Raw genomic sequence first — 18122 nt, forward strand, 5'->3', positions numbered from 1 at the left:
CTGGCCTATGCCAGAGCCACAGCAATGCAGGATCCAAGCCGTGTCTGCGACCTACACCACAGCTCACAGCAACGCCAGATCCTCAACCCACTGAACAAGGCCAGGGGTCGAACCCGCAACCTTACGGTTCCTAGTCGGATTCATTAGCCACTGCGCCACAACGGGAACTCCTACAGTTGGATTCTAAACCCTCTGTGCCAGAGCAGAAACTCCTGTTGGCCTGTTGTATTTTTTAGATTCCATGTATAAGTGATATCATAAGTATTTGTCTCTGTCTGACTTATTTCACTTAGCACAATACCCTCCCAAGTCCATACATGTTGCTGCAAATGGCAAAATTTCCCGTTTTTATGGCTGAGCAGTATTCCATTGTATATATATGCCATATCTTTACCATTCATCTGTTGATGGACACTTAGTTTGTTTCCATATCGTGGCAATTGTAAATAATGCCCCTATGAACACTGGGGTGCATGTATGTTCTGGAATTAATGTTTTCATTTGGGGGGGATAAATATCCAGGAGTGGGATTGCTGGGTCATATGGTAATTATATTTTTTAAAAGTTTCGGAGTTTCCGTTGTGGCTCAGTAGTTAATAAATTGACTAGGAACCATGAGGTTGCGAGTTCGATCCCTGGCCTTGCTCAGCGGGTTAAGGATCTGGCGTTGCCATGAGCTGTGGTGTAGGTCTCAGATGCAGCTTGGATCCCGAGTTGCTGTGGCTGTGGTGGAGGCCGGTGGCTACAGCTCCGATTAGACCCCTAGCCTGGGAACCTCCATATGCCAAGGGAGCAGCCCTAGAAAAGGCAAAAAGACAAAAAAAAAGTTTCTATTTTTTGCTTTTGAGAAACCTGTATGCTGTTTTCCACCGTGGCTGCAATTTACATTCCCACCAATGGTATATGAGGGTTCCCTTTTCTCCACATCCTCGACAACAGTCATTATTTATTGTTGTTTTCATGACAGCCATTCTGACAGGTGTGAGGTGATTATCTCATTGTGGTTTTTTGTTTCATGTTTGTTTGTTTGGGGGTTTTTTTTTGGCCACCCTGTGGCACATGGGGTTCCCAGACCAGCGATCTGCTCCAAGCCGCAGCTGGGACGCATGCTGCAGCTGCAGCAACACCGGATCCTTAACACGCTGTGCTGGGCCTGGGATCCAACCTGCGCCCCAGAGCTCCAGCGATGCTGCTGATCCCCTTGCGCCACCGCAGGGACGCCTCATGGTGGTTTTGACTTGCATTTCCCTGATGATCAGTGATGCTGAACATCTTTTCATGTGCCTGTTGGCCATCTGCGTGTCCTCTTTGGAAAAATGTCTATTCAGTTCTTCTACCCATCTTTTAATTAGGCTTTTTGTTTGTTTGTTTGTTTTTGATGTTGAGTTGTATGAGCTGTTTATACACATGGGATATTAACCCCTTATCATTCACATCGTTGGCAAGTATTTTCTTCCAGTCAATAGGCTGTCTTTTTTTTTTTTTTTTGCTTTTTTTAGGGCCGCACCTGTGGCACATGGAGGTTCCCAGGCTAGGGGTCCAATAGGAGCTGTAGCCGCCGGCCTACGCCACAGCCACAGCAATGAGGGATCTGAGCCACGTTTGTGACCGACACCACAGCTCACAGCAACGCCGAATCCTTAACCCACTGAGTGAGGCCAGGGATCGAACCTACAACCTCATGCACCCGAGTTGGATTCGTTAACCACCAAGCCACGACTGGAACTCCTGTTTTTTCATTTTTGTCAATGGTTTCCTTTGCTGTGCAAAAGCCTTTAAGTTTAATTGGGTCTCATTTGTTTACTTTTGCTTGTATTTCCTTTGCTTTGAGAAGCAGGTCCAAAAAAATACTGCCACAATTTATGTCTTAGCGTGTTCTGCCTATGTTTTCCTCTAGGAGTTGTAGGGTTTCTGGTCTTGCATTTAGATTTTTAATCCATTTTGACTTTATCTTTGTATAGGGTATTAGAGAATGTTCTGATTTCATTCTTTTACATGTGCAGTTTTCCCAGCATCACTTATCGAACAGACTGTCTTTTCTCCATTGTATAGTCTCACCTATTTGTTGCAGACCAACAGACCATAGGGCACGGGTTTCAAATCCACATCTAATGGGAGGATTGATTCAAAAATTTTTCCAGAAGGAGTGCATGATCCAAGGTTTGGAGGCCACTGGTTCATAACACTGTGTGTTAAGAAGGATTCTGACCCAAATGTCCAATGGATGAATGGAGAAGTAAGCTCTGCACGGCCATGCAGTGGAATATTATTCAGCCATAAAGAGGGACAGGGTTCTGACACACGCTGTAACTGGATGAACCTTTAAACAGGTGAAGAGGAGTTCTCGTTGTGGCTCAGTGGGTTAAGAACCTAACATAGCGTCTGTGAGGATGACGGTTCGCTCCCAGGCCTTGCTCAATAGGTTAAGGATCTGGCATTACAACAAGCTGCGGCTTAGGTCGCAGATGTGGCTTGTATCCAGTGTTGCTGTGGCCGTGGTGTAGGCTGGCAGCAGCACCTCCAACTCAACTCCTAGCCCAGGAACTTCCATATGCTGCAGGTGTAGGCGTAAAAAAGAAAAAAAAAATTAAAAAACGAAATGAAACAAACAAAAAACACGTGAAGACAGAAGTGAAAGAAGCCAGACACAAAGGGTCAATGTTGGAGTCCACGCTGTGGCCCAAAGGGCTCAGAGGTGTCTCTGCGCCCCCCAAATCCCAGGCCTGCTGCTCATGCTGTGCAGCCTCTGCCAAATGACTTAACCTCTCTGAGCCTCAGATTGGTCCTCTGTCAGAGGGCTGATGGGAGAATTACATGCAAGTACCCAGAGCAGAGCCTTCAGGACTTAGTGAAGGCTAACTCCCAGCTCCAGAGGCCCCAGGAAAGAAGGCAGAGCACAAGGAAGACCCTCTGGAGCGGCAATTCCTGACACGCATGCTCCCTGGGAGCCAGAGGTGGGAACAAGGGTGGACCCCCTCCCCCAAGCAGGCTGGGGGAGGAGGGGGAGCAGGAGGCAGGTGGAAGTCCCGGGGCTGTGGGGACAGAAGAGGAGGAACCATTAAGACGGGCCCTCCTGGGGGAGAGGAGCAGGGAGTCCTCGGAGAGGCCAGGAGGAAAGTGCTGGTGAGGACGTGTCCCCACGAGGGGATGGAACAAGATCAAAACAGCCTCTGAGGGACCTGCCCTCCTCTTCGCAGCTCCTAAGGCTGTGGGTCAACGCCGTCCAAGTACCCAGCCCGCCCACCTCTCCTGGGGCCGCCCTTCCCTCTGCTTCCCACCGGCCACCTGCCGGCCCGCCTCGCACCCTGACCCCCCCCACTGTTCACTTCCCAGAAGATGGTTGCCACGCCCACCCGCAGGTCCTGGGCGAGAACTAACTGTTCCCTTTTCCCTTTATGCTCAGGATGGCCCCTCTCCTTGGCATGTGCTATCCAGGGAGCTGACTGCCCTGCACCCCCAGCGCTCCCACACCCCAGGCCTGGGCGGCCTCATCTCGGAGGCCCACAAACTGGGGCTTGCCCTCGGGTGTTCATTCATTCGACAGTATTTCTGAGCACCTAGTGTGCAAGGCTGAGGCAGCAAGGTCCTGTTCTCACCAAGGAGACAAAGAGCCGGCAAATAAGAACAAAAGTCCTGACAAGAAGTACAGAGCAGGGCAGGAGGACAGAGACTGGGTGAACTGGGGGGGAGGGGAGCTCTGATGGAGTGACCTTTGAGCAGCAGCCCAGCTGCAGGGAGACAGAGCCACACAGATACCTGGAGATGGTCCTGGGAGAAGCAAGCACAGGTGCAAAGGCCCTGGGGTGCAAATAAGCTCTGTGCACTGAGGAGGCGGACAAAGTGTGGCTGGAGCGGAGCGAGCAAGGCGAGGTCACCGAGGGAGGCAGGAGCTGACCCCCAGGGACTGGAGGGGAAGGCTGAGTTCAGGAGTTAAGAGCAGGCGAGTGACTTGACCAGACTTTGGTTTCTCCCCAGCCAAGGTGGAGAAAAGACAGGGGGGCGAAGGTTAAAGTGGGGAGGGGGGGGGTGGCTATGCAGAGCCCAGGTGAGGGTCGAGGGGGCTGGGGGCTGGTGGGTGTGGGTGGCAGGATGGTGAGAAGTACAGGCGCTGAGTGTACTTTGGAGGTAAAGCCACCAGAATCTGCCGACACAGGTCTGCTGTGGGAGCGAGGGGAAGAGCCTGAGCAGGTCGAGCCGGTCGGGGTGAGATCAGGCTGAGAATCCGGGAAGGCAGGTGTGTGTGCCAGGGGCCCCACAGGTCGCAGGGCTGGGCCAGGACAGGGAGTCTCCCGGGGACCAGGCTGAGAGTTAGTGATGGAGAAACCGCGGCTCGGGGAAGAGAAGAAGCGTTGCCAAGGACACACGACCCGAAACCGGACCCTCACGGTCTCCCCACACTTCTCGCAGGACCCTTTAGCTGCATCTCCCCACCCCAAGTGGGAAGGAGCTCCCCTGCAGCAGGCACGGGTCTCTGGTTTCTGTCCCATAGCCTGAGGCAGGAGGGAGGGGGTCGCCCTCCAGACCCAGGATGTGACTGAAACCCGCGCTCTCGGCTCCGCAAGGTCCATGTCCTTACTCTCATTTTACCCGAGTCCAGGGACCCGCCCAGGGCACCCCGCTGCTTAGGGAATGGATGGAGGGCTGGTGCTCTGTGTCAGGTGGCCTCCAGGGTGACTTGCTAAGGCCGGATCTGCAGGGACCGCCAAGAGCACACCGAGCAGCAGCCACCGGAGAACCGGAAGTTACACCAGGATGAAATTCTACGCTGGCCACAGCGGCAGAGGCCTGGGAGGAAGGGATTCATCCTAACAGCAGATCTGCTGCGGGACGGGGGACGGGCCTGGGAAGGCGGAACCAGCAGCCCGGAAACAGGAGAGGATGGGGGGCGCTGGCCTGGGGGAGGACTCAGAGGGGCCGCTGGTTGCTGGCAGGAACAAGAGAAACAACCTCTTTCCCTTGCACTACAGAAGTGGGTTTTTTTTGTTTTTTTTTTTCAAAGCACTAAGGTAAACCGGGGCAAAATTGTTTTTTTTTTTTTTTTCACTATCTTTATCAATCCAATCCTGGGTCTTTTATTTTTTTATTTTTATTTTTTGTCTTTTTGCCTTTTCTAGGGCTGCTTCCCGCGGCATATAGAGGTTCCCAGGCTAGCCACCGGCCTACACCACAGCCACAGCAACGCAGGATCCAAGCTGCATCTGAGACCTACACCACAGCTCATGGCAACGCCAGATGCTTAATCCACTGAGCAAGGCCAGGGATCAAACCCGAAACCTCATGGTTCCCAGTCGGATTCGTTAACCACTGCGCCACAACAGAAACTCCAATCCTGGGTCTTTTAAAAAATGGGTTCCTGGAGTCCGCGCTGTGGGGCGATGGAATCCACAGCTTGTCTGCAGCATCAGGACAAAAGTCCAATCCCCGGCCCAACACAGTAAATTGAATGATCTGGCGTTGCTGCAGCTGTGGCGCAGGTCTCAACAACGGCTTGGATCCGATCCCTAGCCCGGGAATTTCCACGTGTCATGGACACAGCCAGAAAAAAAAGAAAAAAAAAATCTTGTAATAACTATAATGGAAAAGAATTGGAAAAAGAATATATACACATATATGTGTAAGTGAATCACTTTGCTGCATACTAGAAACTAACACAACATTGGAGGTCAACTACACTTCAATTAAAAAAAAAAAAAAAGGAAATCAACAGCAAAAGACCTCCACAAAGCAGGTTTACTTAGCCCATTTCACAGAGAGGAAGGCTGAGGCTCCACAGGCCTGGACTCCGGCCAGTCCATAGCAGGCGGACCCCTAGCAGGTAAGCACGGCGCTGGGCCTCCTGTTCAACCCCATTCCAGAATGTGAGCTGAATCTCAACCTTCAGCTGCCTCTCCGTGAAGAAGTGAATTCCAGATCCCAAACTCTAGGATCAGCATGAGACCAGGAGCGATGCTGCTGTGCTGAGCCAGGTCACCACCCTACAGTGAGGAGGGCCTGGCCCACTTTTCTCCACAGCGGCGCACAGAGCTGGCAACCGGGCCTGGCCCGCTGCTGGGCATCAGACTAACTCGAGCTCCAGGAAGAGCTGGGCCCAGCCAGCATGGGGGTGGGGGGGTGGGGACAGAGTTCACTGCTGTTTGCAGGGAACTTCCCAGAGGCCTGGCTTTAGGCACCTGCTGAGTCTTCCCCCAGATAAGCTGTAGACAGATGAGGTCGGGAGCCCATTGCCCTCCAGTCCTGCCAGCTCTGAGCCACACCCTCTATCTCATCCTGTACAAGGACACCTGTTCCCAAGCCAGGTGGCTGGGAGGAGCCCCTGGTCCCTGCCTCACCCCCCTGAGCCAGCTGACCTGCTCACCAGCTCTCCACTTCTCCGTCTCTGTTGCTGCCCACTTCCAGGCTGCAGTGTTGCTGGCCTGGCTCAGGACAGCCCCTTCTCCTGCCTCCTCCAAGCCACCTCCAGACAGCTGCCAGGGGGCGCCCACCACCCCAATTCTCACCAGGCCCTCCTTGGGCTGAAGGGCAAGCTCCATCCCCTAAGGCGGATCTGAGGTCCCCCTGCTTGAGCCATTGGTCTCACCTCTGGCCTCTCCTGACATTCAGCGGCCTCCAGCCCCTCATCCACCTGCACACTGGCTCAGATCCCAGAGTGGGCTCATCCTCGAACCTCACCTGACGTGGCAGTCGGGCCTTTCTTTCTTTTTCTTTTTTGCTTTTTAGGGCTGCACCCACAGCATATGGAAGTTCCCAGGCTAGGGGTCCAATTGGAGCCATAGCTGCCGGCCTATGCCACAGCCACAGCCATAGCAACGCCAGATTCGAGCCACGTCTGCAAGCTACACCACAGCTCACAGTAATTCTGGATCCTTAACCCACTGAGCGAGGCCACAGATGGAACCTACGTCCTCATGGATGCTAGTCAGATTCGTTTCCACTGAGCCGCAATGGGAACTCCAGGCCTATTTCTTCATCCTTCCCCCAACTCTCAGTTTCCTCCAGGCCCCCCACACTACCTCTTGCGAGGTGATGACAGCAGCTTCCCAGGCTCTTTGTACCCCATCCCACTCCCTGCACTGTCCCCTTCACTGCCACTGCAAAGACCTCTTTAAACCAAATTCAGATCATGTCACCCCCTGCTCCATCCCACCACATCCCCCATGGTGAAATCCCCCTGCCCACTGCAATCCCCAGGGTTCCTGTGCTCCTCTCAGACTCCTTTCCTGCCACTCACCTCCCTCCTAAGCTCATTCCTGCCTCAGGGCCTTTGCACTGGCTGTTCCCTCTGCCTGGGATGCCTAGAGTTCCCCACATCTTCCAGGCTGGCTCCTGCTGGTTCCTGCTCAACATCCAGATCTCAATGCAAGTCACCTCCTCAGAGAAGCCCTCCAGACCTGGCTCCCAATATTCTCCAATATCCCAATTTATTTTCTTGATAACATCATTACATATTTTTTACTTATTGGTTCAGTTTTCAGGTGGATGTCTTCCATCCAGACCCAGAGGGAGGGCCAGGAAAGGCTTCGAGGGGGAGCGAACAGCAAACCTGATAGCTGGGCAGACACAGGCAGCACAGAGTCGGGAGAAGGACGATTCTCTCCTCAGCATCCTTGTCTTGCACCTCTGCTCACACACCTCTGACCACGGGGAGCTCACTCCATAACAACAGGCTACCAAGTCCCCTCCTGCACCGCAAGCTGAACCTGCCTTCCTGCCGATGTCCCTGTGTAGTCCTCAGCCTGCTTCTTGGGCCCCAGGGAAAGAGAGGATGAAGAGGCAGCCGTGTGTTGGAGGGATGAGCCAGGCTGCAAGGGCGCCCCCTTTACAGGAACAGGCCCTGCCTCCCTTGGTCATGTGAAGGAAAGAGCAGAAGCCACGCAGGGGCGCGTGATGGGGCGCTGGACTTCCCTAGGAGCCTCGTGCAGAGCCTCGGGGCCAAGGCGGGGCAGGTGGGGCTCCCATCTCTCCTCCCTGGCCCAGGAGCCAGCTCCCCAGCCTTCGAAGCGACCTGCTGGGGATTAGGCCATAATCTTCCTGCAAAGCTGTCGCTGTGTGTTCTCAGCGGTGGGGGTGCGGGGCAGGGGCCCTGTCCCTGAGGGCCTGAGACTCGGCCTGGGGATCTGAAGGCGTCCCCATCTTCTCCCTCCTGGGGCTGCAGAACTGCAAGGGGGCAGGGGGCCTGCTGAGAAATGGGGGAACTGAGACCCAGACCTGAGGACTGGAGACCCAAATGTGGACGGTGGGTGGACGGAGGGAGGCAGAGCAGTGCAGTTCTCTGCCTCGCTCACCCACACGTCGAGCCTTTACAAGATGCCAGGCGCTGTCTGGCACTGGGGATATGACAGGATATGACAGTGATCTCACAGCCCATGGGGGCAGCAGCCTCTCATCACTGCTGTGGGGCGGCATGCGGCTCGGCCCTGGCCTTTATCCCTGCCATTCTTTCTTTTTCTTTGGCAGGGGTGGGGGGGTGCAGGTGCGGCATATGGAGGTTCCCAGACTAGAGGTTGAGCTGGAGCTACAGCCGCCGGCCTATGCCACAGCCACAGCCACGCCAGATCTGAGCCTCATCTGTGACCTGCCCCACAGCTCACGGCGGCAGTGCCGGATCCTTAACCCACTGAGCCAGGTCAGGGACCTGCATCCTCATGGATCCTAGTTGGGTTCATTTTCCCCGAGCCGCAATGGGAACCCCCCCCAATTCCTTCTGCCTGGCACCTCCCCGGCTCCACCTGACTGGCTCCATCCCCTCACCAATTCCACTGTCCCGAGCCCTGGGTATTGTGCTCATCTCCATATTTTAAGTGGTTTCGCTGCCCCATTTCCCTCCCCTAGACTGTGAGCCCTCTCGAGGATACAGCAGGTCAAAGAGAAGGCGACAGGCTGCCCACATCCTGCGGCTGCTGGAACCAACAGGGGGACATGTGAACCCCTCACTTCGCCAGATGCGGTTGAGAGAGCCTTTAAAAACAACTGGCCACAGGCTTTGGCAACGCGACGGTCACGTGTGATCTTGACAAGGTGGAGAGATGAGGGTGAGAGCTTGTGGGGGGGGGGGCACATATGAGAGAAAACGGGAGGAGAAAAACGGGAGACGGTGACCACAAACAAATCTGCAGGACCAGAGGGAGGGGCGAGGGGGCAAAGGGGCACCACACACATGTAAGCTGCCGAGAAAGAGCCAGACCAGAGCGGAGGAGGGGAGGGAGGGAGGGGAGCAGAGTCCTGGAGCAGGTGAGAGGACAGCCCCTGCCAGGTGGCCTGGCCACCAGAGCAGGTGGGAGGAGGTCAAGAGTGGGTGCAAGCAGAGCTTTGCCAGGTGAGCACCGCAACGCAGAAGGGCTAGAACCAGGAGCAGGTGCCTGAAACCCAGAGGGGGCCTGAGCTGCAGAGAGGGACGGGGCGGGCGGTGGGGGGGTGCCAGGGGGAGGGTCTCCGAGGACCAACGGAGTCAGGGCAGGTGTCGAGGGAGAGGGCTGGAAAGATGGGAGAGTTGGCACCTGAGTTTGCAGGCACACCTCCTGGGCACGTTGGCCGGGCACAATGGCCAGGCCCAGGGCACACCCGCGGGAGTGGCTGAGGCGGCGAGGTCAGCTGGTGGGAGGAAGGAGGCCAAGGAACAGAGAGGCCAGGCTGTGCGAAGGATCATGGAGCTGGGAACTGCAGTGACCAGGAAGGCAGGCAGGATGGCGCTGCAGAGGGCAGGCGCCAAGGTTCCGAAAGTTCAAGGAATAAGGGACGTGACTGGGGCTGGCCCACGATGAGTGGAGTGGCTGGTCCAGGGCTGGTCTGAGGTTCAAAGCTGGGGGAGAATGCTCTGGAAGCAGCCTCAGGAGCCAGGAGGACTCTGCCCCCGGCTCAGGCCTGGCAGAGAGAGGACATGAGGCAAAGAATAGCCCCCACTGAGAAGGCTGTTGCGGAAGCGGGGTCCTGGGAGAGGCCAGGTTACAGTGCAATTTACAAAAGGTGTTGGGGGTGTTCAGAGGGGGGCTGCGGACTGAGGGAACAGACCATGGCCTCTTGACCCCTGAACACTGAGTTATTGGAGGAGCCTGGGATGGGTGGGGTTCCTGGATGATCACTTTCTAAACAGTCTGGGCCTGACAACCTGGGACTGCCCAGCCAAAAGGCCACCCTTTCCCCCCACAGTTCCCCTGCCCTCACACCAGCATCCCCAGCAGAAGGGAGCTGAGCAAAATTCCCTCCGGAAGGGAGGGCTTCCCCAGAAACACAGGGCCACGGGCACCCTGCCAGCGCCAGCCGACACTGCTCTGCTCGTATAGCAAGGGCCTGCAGCCCAGGCCCTGAAAAGCACTTGGGGGTCGTTCTCAACATCACTTTTTTTTTTTAGGGCTGCACCTGCAGCCTATGGCTGAGGTTGAATCAGAGCTGCAGCGGCGAGCCTGTGCCACAGCCACAGCAACACTGGATACGAGCCACATCTGCGATCTAAAACACCACTTGCAATAACTTTAACTTGCTGGATTCTTAACCCACCGAGTGACGCCAGGGATCGAACCCATGCCCTCATGGATACTAGTCAGGTTCCTTTTTTTTTTTTTTTGTCTTTTTAGGGCCACACTTGCGACATATGGAGGTTCCCAGGCTCAAGGTCAAATGGGAGCTGTAGCCGCTAGCCTATACCACAGCCACAGCAACGCAGGACCCAAGCTGCGTCTGCATCCTACACCACAGCTCACAGCAACACCAGATCCTTAACCCACTGAGGGAGGCCTGGGATCGAACCTGTGTTCTCATGTTTATTTGTGGGTTTTTTTTTTTTTTTGTCTTTTTGCCATTTCTTGGGCCTCTCCACAGCATATGGAGGTTCCCAGGCTAGGGGGTCTAATCGGAGCCGTAGCCACCGGCCTACGCCAGAGCCACAGCAATGTGGGATCCGAGCCACGTCTGCAACTTACACCACAGCTCACAGCAACGCCAGATCCTTAACCCACTGAGCAAGGGCAGGGACCGAACCCGCAACCTCATGGTTCCCAGTCGGATTTGTTAACCACTGAGCCACGACGGGAACTCCAACCTGCATTCTCATGGATACTAGTCAGATGTGTTTTCACTGAGCCACAGTGGGAGCTCCCTGGATACTAGCCCGGTTCTTAACCCACTGAGCCATAACGGGAACTCTGATATCACTTCTTTAAACACTGTCTAGTCCCAAAGTTCCCAACCTACAAACCACTAAGAGTGATAGTAGGGTTCTTTGAGGGTGGAAAGGCTGGGAAACACCAGCCACAATTGACCACTCTTTTCCCATTTGACAGATGAGAAAACTGAGGCCCAGAAGCACTGGTATCTTGCTCAAGTCCCGCCACCTGTGAGGGTTAGAGGGAGTGCAGGATGCAGCCTCAGGCCCGGGGCACTTCCCGCAGCTCTGCCCTGCCTCTCCTCCCACCAGACGGCTGGTTCTTCCAGCGCAGGTGCCAAATGTGGCTCCTGTGCCAGCTCTGCCATCTGCCCTCTCCCTCCCTCCCTCCTCCTCCCAGCTTTTGCTCCTCTTCGTCCTCCCTCCCCAGCCTTTGTTCCTTCTCCCCAGGCTCAGGCCAGCCTAACAGCTCCACACAAGTGGCCATGTGGGACGTCTGTGTGGCCAGGCACTCTAGGAAGCAGAAAGCCAGGCGTGGGCTACGATCTCAGCAGCTCCAGTAGCTTCTCCGGGCCTCTGCGTCTCACCTAGAGTCGGGGTGGTGAAACCCACTGGACAAGGATGCCATGTGCTGAGAGGAGCAGACTGGATGATAGGCCCTTTAAACATCCACTTTCACAAACCAAGTCCACCCTAAATCCAGGCACCCCAATCCCACAGGACAGATGAGGCTGTGAGAGACTAGGATTTTCCAAGGTCCCTCTGCTGGCCCTGCTCTCTATGCCAAGCCCCAGGCTCCGCAAGGTCCCGCACTGCCCCAGGGCATGAGGAAAAGCCCAGGAGACAGGCAGAACCCTACCAGCCAATGTCTCCTGAAGACCTAGCTCCTTGCCCTGCCCTCCTCCCAGGCTTGAGCGAGAGGGACCAGCCAACAGTCAGCCCCAGGCAGGCGAAGCGGCGACGGAGATTCCAAGATCATCAGCGATAAATGCCAAAGCAGCGCTGGACCTGCCTCCGAGGACCCAGCTCCCTGAGTAAGTGACAGGGCCCTCCCAGTGCAGGGAGAGGACAGGCTAGACGACACCACATATTTCCTGCCAGGACTCTTGCTCCCAGAGCCCCCAGAACCATCCCCAAGGCACACCTCCACAGGGCAGCCACAGGGAGCATCCCAAACACCCCTCTTCTCAGCTCAAAACCCCTCTCTGCAGCTCCCCGCAGCTCAGATGCAGCTCTGCTTGCCATCCAGGGCCTATCCTGGGCTGCCCACCCTGCCTGCCCTTTTAGCCTCTTGTCACGCTCAATCACACACCTGGAGCCCCCAAGAGCTAAACCCCACTCAGACCTTGTGCCCCATATATTAATTTGCACCTGCCGTTCCTTCCACCTGGAAGCCCCCCACCCCATGAAAACTCAGGAATCAGCTCCCCCTGGAAGCCCTCCACACCCCCTGGCAGAGGTAGCTACTCCCCACTGGATTTCCTTCTCGGAGCGTCCCAGGCCTTGGGGATGGTGCCCGTTGACACAATCCTGTTCTCACTGGACCCAGAGCATCTCTGGTGGGACACAGGCTGCCACTGAGCAGTGACTTGGTATTTGTGGAATGAATGAACGAGGGTCAGGGTTGGCCAGAGGCTCTGTCTCCACCCTGGACCCGCTTCACCCAGAGCCCCTGCGCCGAATTCCTAGGTGGGACACTAGGGTGTGGCGATCTGGTTAGACAAGGGGGTCTCATCTTGAGCTGCCCGCCTTTGCAAAGCAAACTCAGCTTTTGTACTCAGTGCGCTTGGGGTGGTTAAGGGCGTCGGATAAAAACGAAGGCGTAGAGTTCCCGTTGTGGCTTACAAACCTGACCAGGATCCATGAGGATGCGGGTTTGATCCCTGCCCTCGCTCAGTGGGTCAAGGATCCAGCGTCGCGGTGAGCTGTAGTGCAGGTCATAAGACGCGGCTTGGATCCCGCGTTGCTGTGGCTGTGGTGTAGGCCAGCAGCTGCAGCTCCATTTCGACTCCTGGCCTGGGAACTTCCATATGCTGCAGGTGCGGCTCTGAAAACCAAAAAAAAAAAAAAAAAAGAGAAAAAAAGAAGGTGTAAAACTGTTTCCTCAAGCCACCCCTTGGCGCCACTGTGACTCAGACAGGCAAGCCCCAGGGAGTACACTGAATGTGGGCCCAGCGGACTGAGTTGAAACCGTGGCTCTGGCAGTCCCGAGCCCAGCAGACAAGTCACCTCCAGCCTGCCCCTTGTTTCTGTCATCAGGGGGATGACACCCACCCTACTTACAGCACCCTAAGTGTTATAGCCAAAGCCCTTAAGAGCTCAATCCTATATGGAAGTTCCCAGGCTAGGGGTCAAATCGGAGCTGCAGATGTGGCCCACACCACAGCCACAGCAACACCAGATCCCAGCCGCATCTGCGACCTATTCCACAGTCATGGCAACACCAGATCCGAGCTGCATCTGCAACCTATGCGGCAGCTTGTGGCAACACTGGACCCTTAACCCACTGTCTGAGGCCAAGGATTGAACCCACATCCAAACAAAGACGATGTTTGGTCCTTAACCTGCTGAGCCACAATGGGAACTCCACAGAGAATTAATTTTTTTTAAAAAATCACCTCATCTACCAGCCCCAATATTCTTTTCCCATAGGTGATTTCAACATTCCAAAAGCAAGGATATAAATTCCACATAGCAGGTGGTCCTTTGGATGAAATCAGCGAGCTCCCTGCTGAAACTCCATTTCCCCCCCTGGCTCCAGACAAAGGGGTCACTGACAGGTGGCAGGATTGGGCCCTTCTGACCCCGCCCAGCTTTTCCATTCCATGGAGAGGCACGGGGTGGGGGGTGGGGGTAGCCACGGCTGGTGCCTGGGGGAGCTGGGAGCTGCGGCAGATCTCCTGGTGCCCAGCCAGCAGAGCCCACCTGCCCGCCAAGCCCCGGTCAGAGGAAGCAGCTCTGAGCTTGCCCTGGACACTGACCCAACTCAGCCATCTCCTCGCCCAGGGCAGGAAGGGTCCAAGCTGGAATCTGCCAGAGGGCTCGCCAGCTCCCTCCCCACCTTAACCCAGGGGCTAATTCCTCCTTCCTTACTTCTTCACCCTCCCAGGTGAACTGGGGGGAAGGGGGGGTACACAGTGTGCACCGGATGCACTGGGGCAGAGAGGAGCTAAGAAAGCCTCAGGCAAGAAACAAGGGGGTCCTGCCAGGTCTGGTGGTTCGGGGGGGCTCAGGTTCCAGGGTGGGTCCAGGCTTGGTGAGTCCTTGAAGCTAACGTGGTCTGGGGGGCCAATTCCCCCAAAAATAACAGACATAACAGAAAAAGCTCTTTCTTCTGCAAATGGTACAAAACCACGAGCCCACGTGCACACATTGCTAGGGCCCCTCCAGCGCTTCGGAAGGGGTCTGGGTAGCACAGGAGGCGTCCTGGAGAGGAAGCGGCAGCCTGTCTGTCTGGGACGGGGGATGACTCCCAGGACATGGGACTTTCAGTGCTGAAGCTGGGAAAGTTCTGGCAAACCAGGGTAAACTGGGACCCGATGATGCGCAGGCTCTATTAGCTGGAAGGTGAAGCTTAAGGCCTGCCAGACCCCGCGGTGGGCACAGGGAGCAGGAGGGCGAACCGCAGGTCTTTACGTGCCTCTGCTGTATGTCCCCAACGTCTTAAAAGGTCTCAGCGCCCCTTGTTTTTGAAAAACACTGGAAGGAGGGAGTAGCCCCTCCCTAAGTGGTGGGATCACATGTGCTTTTTTTCCCTTTTTTTTTTTTGTGGTAAGACACACACAACATAAAATTTACCATTTTCACCATTTTTAAGTGCGGTTCAGGGGCGTTAAGGACAAACGTATTGGTGGGCAACCATCACAGGTGATTTAGGTTTTTCCAGTCATCAGCAGATATTACTTCTACGATCAGAAGAAAACCTACCTTTTTTTGTAGAGTGCCCATCAGCCTGTATCAGGTGCCTCTGCTCACTCAAAGGTAATGAGCAGGACTGGGAGACTGTTGGGGGGCTGTGGGGGGGGACTTGGGCATTGGATGGGGGTAGACCCCGAAAACCCTTATCCTTTCCAATCCTGAAATCCCAGGATGCCACACTCCTTCTGACCCGGGGAAAGCACTGCGCTTCGGAGACAGGGATATGGGCTCAAACCCTCCATTGGCCCCTTCCACGCTCCGTCACCTTGGGCACCTCTTAGCCTCAGGTTCCTCGAGGGTGACACAAGCTGCTGGGGGAACCAGCTGAGTAATGGTGACAGCAGGGCTCAGTTACTTTGCCGCCTGGACCGTCCTCCTGCACCTTGATGTGTGTATATGTCCCTGTCCTGCCAGGCCCAATGTGACAGGCCCACCTTCTCCAGGAAGCTTCTGATTCCTCTCCTGGCTCTCGCGGCCTCTGCCTGGGGGTACCTGGCTCCCTTCCCAGCGGGACCATAGGCTCCCTGAGCTCCGAGGGCTGGGCTGCGTCTGAGTCATACTGCCTTCCCTGCAGGCCTAGTCAACTCAATAAAGCTTTGCTAAATGAAGCCATCAGAGGAAGAAGTGACCCGGGCAGACGGAACGCCCACACCTCCTAGCAAAGCCAGTGACTTCATCCTTCGGGGCCAGTGGCCCAGGGCCGGCAAAGGGGAGCAGAGCACAGAGCCAGCCCACCTGACCAGGCAGGTAGCTCTACCTTTGCCAAGAACCTGCCAGGGTCTCTGGGGAGCGGGAGACACCAAAGATGAATGAATTGAGCGCTACAAACCCTCCCGGATGTACCCAAGATGCCAGGCCCTGCGCCAGCCCTGGGGACCCAAAGACTAAAGAACAGGGCTTCCCTGAAGCCCTCGAAGGGCTCCCTACCTGGTGGGCACTTGGAGGAAAGGATTTCAATGGGGCCACACTCCCTGTGGCACATAAAGGGAAGGTAGCTCCCCTTTTCCTCAGGGAGGCGGGAGATAAACATCCAAGGTGTCCCACCCATCTCACCCTAATATGGCCCTGGAAACCCAGGAAGTGAGGGAGCTTCAGCACCCCACCAAACACAGCTGGCTTCACGCATAGCCTCCTGGGGTGGCCGATGGTACCCCTGCCCAGTGTCCCTCATCCAGGACCCAGGCCTGTAGAGGCAAGACCCTCTATTGAGGGTGTCTGGGCAATGGCCAGCCAGCCTAGGGAGCCCCAGGTACCCCTCCCCAGGCAGCAGCCAGCCTCCTTCCCCTGGGGTGCAGCCCAGGCCCTGTGAAACCCCTCACCCCCTGTGCTGACTGCCCCCGCCTCCTCTCCCAACCCCGGGTTTGAACAGGGATCCTACTCAGCACTGGGGGGTTGGGGGCAATTCTGCCTGAACCGACCTCTCAGCTCCGCACTGTGGGCAGGGGACCCTTCTCCTGGGCCCCTCCCTCCTCTGGCATCTAGATTTTGACACGGATTCCCAAAATAGCAGAGCCCAAGGAGGTCCCAAGGAGGCTCCTCCCACCGCTCTACACCTCGGGAAACTGAGGCAAGCGAAAGGAGATGACGCGCTGCCCACCTCGCAATTTAACTCCTCGTTTCCCGTGAACATTTCTCGGGTGGTTTCCAGCCCAAGGTCACGCTGCGGAGAGACAGTTCCAGGGCAGAAGCCAGGTATCCAGCTGCCGCCGCATCGCCCCACACGGTCCTGGCTAAGCCACGAAAACCCGGTTTCCTGCCCTCTCCTCCCTGAACGCCCCTGGCAAGAGCGCGTGTACCCCGAGAGACGATCACGCACTGATCCACCCTCCGAAAAATGCCACCCGAGACCAGGGTTTCGTCCCCACTGTCGCCGGTCCGCCCGGGCGGCCGCGCGCTACCAGAGCAACCAGAGCCGCGAGGTGCCTGGTCGCGGCCTGGAGGTCACGGCGCTGGGGGGCGCGCACGATGGGGGGACACAGGGAAGCCAGGGCTCGGGGAGCAGGAGCGGGCACCCCCGGCGAGTGCCTGGACCCCCGCGCGGGCCCGGAAAGGAGGTAGGGGTGGGCGCCAGTACCTCGGCGCGACGGCTCCCTGACCGCGGCCGCGCCCCCGTCCCGCAGTCGGTGGGGTCGGGGTCTGTCCGGGCGCGCCGCCCTTCCCAGCGCCCGCACCCCGCCCCACCCCCGGCCTGGCCGGGTCGCCCAGCCGTCCTTACCCAGGACACGACGCGCAGGATGGTGTGCGGCTGCCGGACCAGGGTGTAGGGGTCGAAGGCGCCCCCGGCTTTGCCCGCTCCGTAAGCACCCCCTTCCATCGTGGCTGCACCCGCGCGGTGCCCCCCGCTCGGCGCGCGCCGCCGACCGGTGCGCGTGCGCGGCCCCCGCCCCCCCCACCGCGTCCCCTGCTGGGCGACTGGCGCGGCCGAGGGCTCCACAAGGGGGCGTCGTGCGCGGAGGGCGCGTGGCCGGCGCGGCGCGGCGCGGACGGGGGGAGGGGGCGGGGGCCGCGCGCGCCCTCGATCGCGGGGGCGCGGTTGCTGCAGACCCGGTCCAGGGCGCTCTTGTCTCTTGCGCGGTGACCTTTTTGTTAAGTGGGGGCGGCGGGGGCGAGGGGGGGGCCGAGGTGTGTGCAGAGGGCTATGTGCAGCCAATGCAGAACGTGTCCACGGTCCGGGGGCGGCCAGTCTACCCGTGCCTTGTTTCCTGTTGCTCTGTCTGTCCCCAATTATAGGGAGCGGGGGGGGGGGGGGCGAGTTTATCATCCTCCTCACGGGGTGCTTGGCACAGAGCAGAGGCCGCAGGAAGATTTCTGGAATGAACGAACCACGAAGGAATAACCTTTTTCTCAGAGCCTTCTAAAGCGCAGCTCCCCCCGCCCCCAGGACCTTTCCACCTGGCTTTCACACTGACGTCATGTGGTCCCCGCATCTGCTCACCCCCACCTCCAGGCCGCAGGGCCCTAGACTCCTGGGAGAGGCTGAGGCCGAGGAAGGGCAATAAATTCTTCAAGAGACCACCCCCATCCCCGCCCCCTCCCACCGCCATTCCCTCCCTCTCCCCTCCCCTCCCCCAACCCCCAGCACAACACCCTTTTCCTTAATCCAGTGATT

At 57.1% G+C, this 18122-nt stretch overlaps 1 protein-coding gene across 4 annotated transcripts in view; it reads right to left on the reverse strand.

Annotated features, from left to right (window-relative positions):
- SYNGR1 (synaptogyrin 1) overlaps positions 1-17382 on the reverse strand; it is a 31807-nt gene extending 14425 nt beyond the window's left edge. For all 4 annotated transcript variants that reach the window (XM_047786211.1, XM_047786210.1, XM_047786213.1 and 1 more), the window contains exon 1: positions 17229-17382. In XM_047786211.1, coding sequence (XP_047642167.1) covers positions 17229-17327 — 99 coding nt within the window. In that variant the 5' untranslated portion in view covers positions 17328-17382. The remainder of the gene's footprint in view (positions 1-17228) is intronic.
- Between the last annotated feature and the right edge of the window lie 740 nt (positions 17383-18122).

The sequence above is a fragment of the Phacochoerus africanus genome, chromosome 7, assembly GCF_016906955.1.
Source record: "Phacochoerus africanus isolate WHEZ1 chromosome 7, ROS_Pafr_v1, whole genome shotgun sequence".
NCBI lineage: Eukaryota > Metazoa > Chordata > Mammalia > Artiodactyla > Suidae > Phacochoerus > Phacochoerus africanus.